Source organism: Curcuma longa, unplaced genomic scaffold (assembly GCF_044706935.1).
Source record: "Curcuma longa cultivar G26 ecotype Majalengka, Jawa Barat unplaced genomic scaffold, ITB_CL_G26_1.1 contig_14126, whole genome shotgun sequence".
In the NCBI taxonomy this organism is placed as follows: Eukaryota; Viridiplantae; Streptophyta; class Magnoliopsida; order Zingiberales; family Zingiberaceae; genus Curcuma; species Curcuma longa.
The window spans coordinates 323,962-330,603 of record NW_027429672.1 but is presented as its reverse complement, the minus strand read 5'-3'; the positions used below and the strand labels follow the sequence as shown (position 1 = coordinate 330,603).

Sequence of the window (6,642 nt, the reverse complement as noted above, 5' to 3'; positions counted from 1 at the left end):
TCCTTAATGACTGGATTGATCAAGCTCTCTTCCTCCCATGCATTTATAGATCAACTATTGTAATTAATTTCTTAGAAAATTAATTTTGAATAATTTATAATTAAAATATATATTTCTTTATTCTGAGTATTAGAAATAGGAGAACTGACTCAAACAAATTCATTGAAAACTATGGTCATCGTAATTTTACTGATAAATTCGTGGTCACTATAATTAAAAAAATATTTGTCAGTGATCATTTAAGTAAAAAAATTATTAGTTTTATTGTTAATTTCTTCACTGGACCACCAATACAATTGATTCATGCAGTTGCCGTGCAGTTGCCGGGCGTACATTTTTCCATACATTTCCACGATCAACTGCATGCTTGAGCTTAACATATGGATGGTTTTTCAACATATTTGAAGTTTTCAGCTGCAAGTTTTTTTTTTAACATTTAAAATTATTAATTTGTGATCTTAATTCAACCGATGGGTTTGAATTGTCAATGCAAGAAGGATGCTTTGAACGTTGAATTTTACAATTTCTTTTGTCCGATTGAACATCACTTCAATTCGCTCCGATCGATCGTATTCCAATTGTCAAGTCATCGCCGGACGGAGCACGATGAAAATAACAGATTTTTCTAAAATAATCTCTAAGAAACTTTTATTTAAAAAAACTAAATTAATATATTGTTTTCCTTTAAAATTTCAATAAATTATAAAAATATTGACTTTAAAAACTTTGAATAAATAATGATGACGAAATGACTTAGAAAAGAGAGGGACAGTTTGACAAATCTGCAAAAACAAGTTGCGCCCGTAAATTAAAAGGTCGGGAAGGGGTGTTTTTGGAATTCTAAAGTGTTTTATTTAATAAATATCTAGGACTTCTAGGAATTGATAGCGAAGAAATTGAGTCCCTGTCGAAGTTGACATCATTATCTTATCTAAAAGGAGAGTGATGAAAAACTATTTCAAGTGCTCCATCCACGGGCGGAGCCACGTTATACTTTACCTGGGTTATGGCCCGGGAGCTCGACGGTGCAAAAGCTTAAATTTACAGATGAATTTTTTTTTTAAAAAAAAAAAGACAGCCCAGGTTTAGGGTTTAGACAGTCGGAGATCAGCCCGAGTAAATCACCCGGCCTAGCTCTGTCATTGGCTCCATCACTTAACCATGCCGAAGCCAAGGACTCGAGAGCCCGAATCTAAGTACCTGAGAGTGCGAAAGAGCTCGAGCTTGAGTATTTAATAAATGTGGACTTGTTGGATCACTTCTCTCTTTTATGCTTATTGAATCTTATAGTATTAAATCTAAATTTAGTATAAACGTTCTAATATTTTGCAATCTAATATAAACTCTTACTTTCATTAAATACTTGCATGCATTGCATATCACTAAATACGCGTTCAAATAGTATCGTAAGAGGTATTAAACATTATTTTAATACGTCACTTAACATTTTTACAAGAGATATTAAATTATAAAAGATAAATATATTAATTATTTAACTAAATTATGATTATTTTAATCCAACATTCAAGTAAGTTAAATTATTCAAGGCTGAATTAAGTTCAGTGGCAAGGAGACAGGAGACAGAGTACCAATAAAGAGATCGATCAAGCAATTAATATATTAACGTTGAGTGTCTAATTGCATTGTATTAAAGTAGTTAATTATCAGTATCTCATTAGCAAAACGTGATGTAAGCGTGGAGCTGTCCGGCGAGGGTTATGTTGGTGGCACGAACTTTCCGTCGTCAAGAGGTAGCCTCTGGCCAGTCGGAACTTTCCTATGCCGCCGATTATCCCCCGTTCGAACACCATCCCCAGCCGGGCCATCATCCCCGAGGGGGGCCATCGGGAACAACCCTAGTGCATCGATATTGGATTCCTAAGAATGTGATCTCTTCACACTAGTGAGTATAGAGTGTGTCAACCTTATTTGACATATATAGTAGTTAATTCAACCATAATAAAATTGATATTTTAAGATATTTCAAAGTATCGTAATATTTTGAAAATGTAAAATTATTTTTTTATCTTTGAGGAAGTTGTAGTATGTCAATAAAAATTTGAGATATTGAGATTAATCAAATTGACACAAATATATAATAGAATCATAAAGCATGCCTTGTATGAGTTTTGGCACATTTAAAGGAGATAAGTCATTTATGTATAAATCTTATACTTAATATAAAGAATAATTGATTAAAACTTAAGTTTTTGTTATATTGTGTGTGTCCTATCATATATCATATCTATGTGTCCTGTTATACAAGTATCATTATTTACATTATGATAGATTTCTCATTTAAGTTATGCATTTAATATATATCATACTCATTTACATGTATTATTTTAAATTCCTTATAATTAATGACAAATGACATAAGTTGACATCCTATGTAGGATGATCAAGTTTAAAATATTTAGTTAAAGATGCATGATCCTTTAGTTTAGAGAAAATCTATTGTACATCTTATAAGAATTTGTTGGTGCAGGGAGCACCAGTTTGCCTCAAGGATTTCTATGTTTGACAATATATTTAGATCAGGTCAGTTTGACTAGGATTGATCCAAACATGACCTAATGTTTGGATATCATGAGTGAAGTCTAATCGGGTCAAAATTAATCAGATGACTAGCAAGAAGTCCTGATAGTGGGATTGACCAAAGAGAAGTCCTAGTTGGAGGTTAGACAGAAGTCCTAGTCTGTGAGATTGGATAGATGAAAAGTCCTAATTGGAGGCTAGACAGAAGTCCTGATCTGTAAAATTGGGTAGGTGAGAAGTTTTAGTTGAAAGTTGGGCAAGAAGACCTGGTGAGTGAAGCTCGGCAAGAAGTCCTGGTGAGTGAAATTGGACAAAAGTATAAGCAGGTCAAGGCTCACAGGATATTTGGAAGGTGGGAAGTCTACCAAGTGACTAATCATAACTGAAAGTTAGGTAAGGAAAAGTCCAAGCAGATAAAAGGCGATCGAATGTTTGGTAGGTGGGAAGTTTACCGAGTGATTAATCTTAACTAGAAGTTAGACAAGGGTAAGCCTAATAAGTTAGACCTACAGGGTAAGACTTAGGTAAGTCTAGTATATCATACATACTATAATTAGGCTTAGGTTGCTTGTTTGTTGTATGCTAAACTTGCAAGAATCAGGAGCTGGAAGCAAGACTGAGCAAGCATAAAAAAAAAAATAGAAGTAGTCAAATCAAATCTAAAGTCAACTCAAGTTAATCCTAGTTGAACTCATTCCGGATGCCCGGATCATACTCTGGGCGCTCGGACAATCTCGACGCCCCTAGATAGCTTGGACCATATCTAAGGCGTCCGAAAAGGAATTTGGATGCCCGGAAGAGTCTTTATAAGGCCAATACATCCAATATCAAGGGATAATTAATATTCTACTAATCTCTCATACTGCGGTGCTGTTAAATTCAAATGAAGTTCTGCTCGTGTGACCAAGGAAGCTCCAAAAAGGGTTGTGTTCCGGACTTCCAAATTGACGTACTCGAAAGTTTGCTTGTTTGATGTGTTACTGTTTGTCATTTACATTCATATTATATATGACTATTAAAGAGTTTACGCAGTCTAAATTTTGTTAACAAATAATCAATTGGATGACTAATAAAAATAATGTAACAAAAGTAACAATTATAAAATTTTTGAATTTTTAAAAAATCCCAACAACTAAATTTTTCATGCGACGAAGTTTTTTTTTACTGATAAAAAAAGATGTAGAAATAAAAGATATTAAAAGTCAGCAAATGGATTAAAACTCTAAATTGTCCACAGCGTAATTCATAAATTACTGCATTGAAGGTATCGTTTCAAAAACAATAAATCATACCAAAAGACTTATTTGAATATGTTTGGTTAATAAATAACAAATTGACGAAATAAATTTAGAAAAATATGCATATTCATATTTAAAAGTTTTTAATCAAATAAATTTAATTGCATTCGAAGAAGATATATAATGAAATTATTTGTGAAAATTTAGAAAGAAATTTCTACGTGATGGACAAATTAGTCCTTATCTTCTAAATCTTCCCTCCGCAATTTAGTGCATGCATTTAAGAGTTTTAACAAGTTATCTAACAATCTATCTATCTATTCAACTCTATATATTAATTGATTTGACTTAATTTTGAATCCAGAAAAAAAATATACTAGTTCTTACACGCAAATGCAATTGAAATATTTGGAAATATCTAGGTACGGTGGTTGGAAAAAAAACACCATCGAATTAATGTTAGAGCATTAATTTAAAAAAAAAATTAAAACAAAACAAACCTTTTCATTGGGTTCATAAAGCATGGCAGTCATCACGACATGCACGTTGGTTGTAATATACATAATTTATTTTGCGGGCTTAAACTATATTGAAATTAAGGATTGTTTTATATATTTCTTTTCCACCTTATATTCCTTCCCTTCCCTTCCTCTCTATCTTAAACTTTACGTAAACATTTTTTTATATAAATATTAATGTTTGTTAATTAATTATGTGGATACAACGTAATTACTACAAAGACTCGGGGCACTTGGCTTGTTCTTCGTACCAGACTAGATAAGGAAACAACCTAGTAGACCCGGGGAAGAAATAGTTTATTATTTAAAATTAATTAATTTTATAATAAATTAATTAATTACAATCTCTACATGTACGTACGTTACGTAGTTGATCAATAAATGCTTGGGACGAAGAGAGCTTGATGCATCCGGATCCGATCGATAATTAAGGAGCTAGGAGCTAGCTACCGCACTTGAGTTGGATGGCCATGGAATTAGCTACTTCCCTCTTCTTCCCTTTCTTCATCACCCTCTTCCTCGGCTTCTTCATAGCAGTAGCACTGCTACTACTGCTCTGGAGAGGCAGGAGTACTACTGGAGCTCACAAGTCACATCGACGACAAGTAGCTCCTCTGCCACCCGGCCCTCCCAAACTTCCCCTCATCGGAAACATCCACCAACTCGCCGGCTCCAACCCTCACCGTACTCTGCGCCGCCTCGCTCGAACTCACGGCCCGCTCATGCTGCTCCGCCTCGGGCGGATCGACTTGGTCGTCGCCTCATCCGTGGAGGCCGTGGAGGAGATCGTCAAGCGGCATGACCTCAACTTTTCCAGCCGGCCGTCCGACATGACCTTCAGCAACATATTGACCTACGAAGGGCTCAGCGTCTCCATGGCCCCCTACGGCGGGTATTGGAAGCAGATGAGGAAGATCTACGCCACGGAGCTACTCAACCCCGGGCGCGTGAAGTCCTTCGCCACCATCCGCGAGGATATGATCCGTAAGCTGACGGCGGAGATCGCCGGCAAGGCATCGGCACAAACGCCTCTCGATCTCGGCGAGATGGTGACGTCCATGGCCTATGAGTTGGTGGCCAGAGCGGCGTTCGGCAAAAGGTGCAAACAACAGGCCGAGTTGCTGCAGCTGGTGAAGGAGGGAGTGAGCCTCCTCACCAGCTTCGCGGTGGGTGACATGTACCCCTCCCTCAAAATCTTGGACACTCTGACCGAGCACAAGCTAAAGCGTGCTCGTGGAAAGCTAGACAAAGTGTTCGATGAAATCATCGCACACCGTCAGGTTGCACGAGCTGATGAAACCACAGACGAAGAGGAGGATCTAATCATCGATGTACTGGTCAGGCTTAAAGATGAAGGAGGACTAGAATTTCCCATCACGACCGACAGCATCAAGGCCGTTGTCCTGGTTCGAATCGAATCGAATCGAACATATATAATTAATTTCTGATTTTAAACCTACCGCATGTAGATTATTATACCTTAGCTTCTTCAAATTTATAACTAATAGCTAGCTAGCTAGCTAGCTGATGATCGATCGATATATCATGCCGTACGTTAATATATTAATTAATTAATTCTTTTAGGAAATATTTGCTGGAGGAACAGAGACATCGTCGACGACCACCGAATGGGCTATGTCAGAGCTGGTGAAGAACCCTGAAACAATGGAGAAGGCCCAGCGTGAGATAAGGGAGGCGATGCGAGGGAAGAGTAAGCTGGAAGAGAGTGACATCCCCAACTTCAGCTACCTCAAGTTGGTCATCAAGGAGACGCTGAGGCTCCACCCTCCGGGCCCTCTGTTTCTCCCGAGAGAATGCACAAACACCTGCGAGGTCATGGGGTATCGAGTGCCGGCCAGAGCTCGAGTCCTGATCAATGGGTTCGCGTTGGGCAGAGATGAAGCCTACTGGGGCGCCGACGCCGAAAGCTTCAAGCCGGAGAGATTTGAGAGTGGCTCAGTCGACTTCAGGGGCTTCAACTTCGAGTTCTTGCCATTTGGTGTAGGGCGAAGGATCTGCCCTGGCATGAACTTTGGGCTATCCGCAGTCGAAGTTGGGTTGGCTAACCTCCTCTTCCACTTCGACTGGAAGCTTCCCCATGGCATGAAGACCGAGGATTTGGACATGATGGAGATTTCCGGGACGAGCGCACCCAGGAAAACACCTCTCGTTGTGCTTGCTGATCTCGCCATTCCTCTGCCATAGTCATTAGTTCTTCAAATTCCATACTGCAAATTAATTAAATAAAACCTGCCAGCTACCTACCTATCTATATTATATGCATGCATGCTTTATCTTAATTCATGTAATATTAATTTAGTAGAACATGCACGCATACTCAACCTTAA

The 6,642-nt window shown here is 38.0% G+C and overlaps 1 protein-coding gene across 1 annotated transcript; it reads left to right on the top strand.

Annotated features, from left to right (window-relative positions):
- Positions 1-4,708: 4,708 nt before the first annotated feature.
- Positions 4,709-6,642, top strand: LOC141816062 (alpha-humulene 10-hydroxylase-like). The gene is made up of 2 exons (XM_074703892.1): positions 4,709-5,700; positions 5,879-6,642. The coding sequence occupies exons 1-2, from the start codon at positions 4,759-4,761 to the stop codon at positions 6,497-6,499; spliced, it is 1,563 nt and encodes a 520-aa protein (XP_074559993.1). The 5' UTR covers positions 4,709-4,758; the 3' UTR covers positions 6,500-6,642.

Coding starts and splice junctions, on each gene's coding strand:
- LOC141816062 (XM_074703892.1), top strand. CDS start 4,759: ATGGCCATGGAATTAGCTACTTCCCTCTTCTTCCCTTTCTTCATCACC. Junction 5,701..5,878: donor GCATCAAGGCCGTTGTCCTG/GTTCGAATCGAA, acceptor TAATTCTTTTAG/GAAATATTTGCTGGAGGAAC.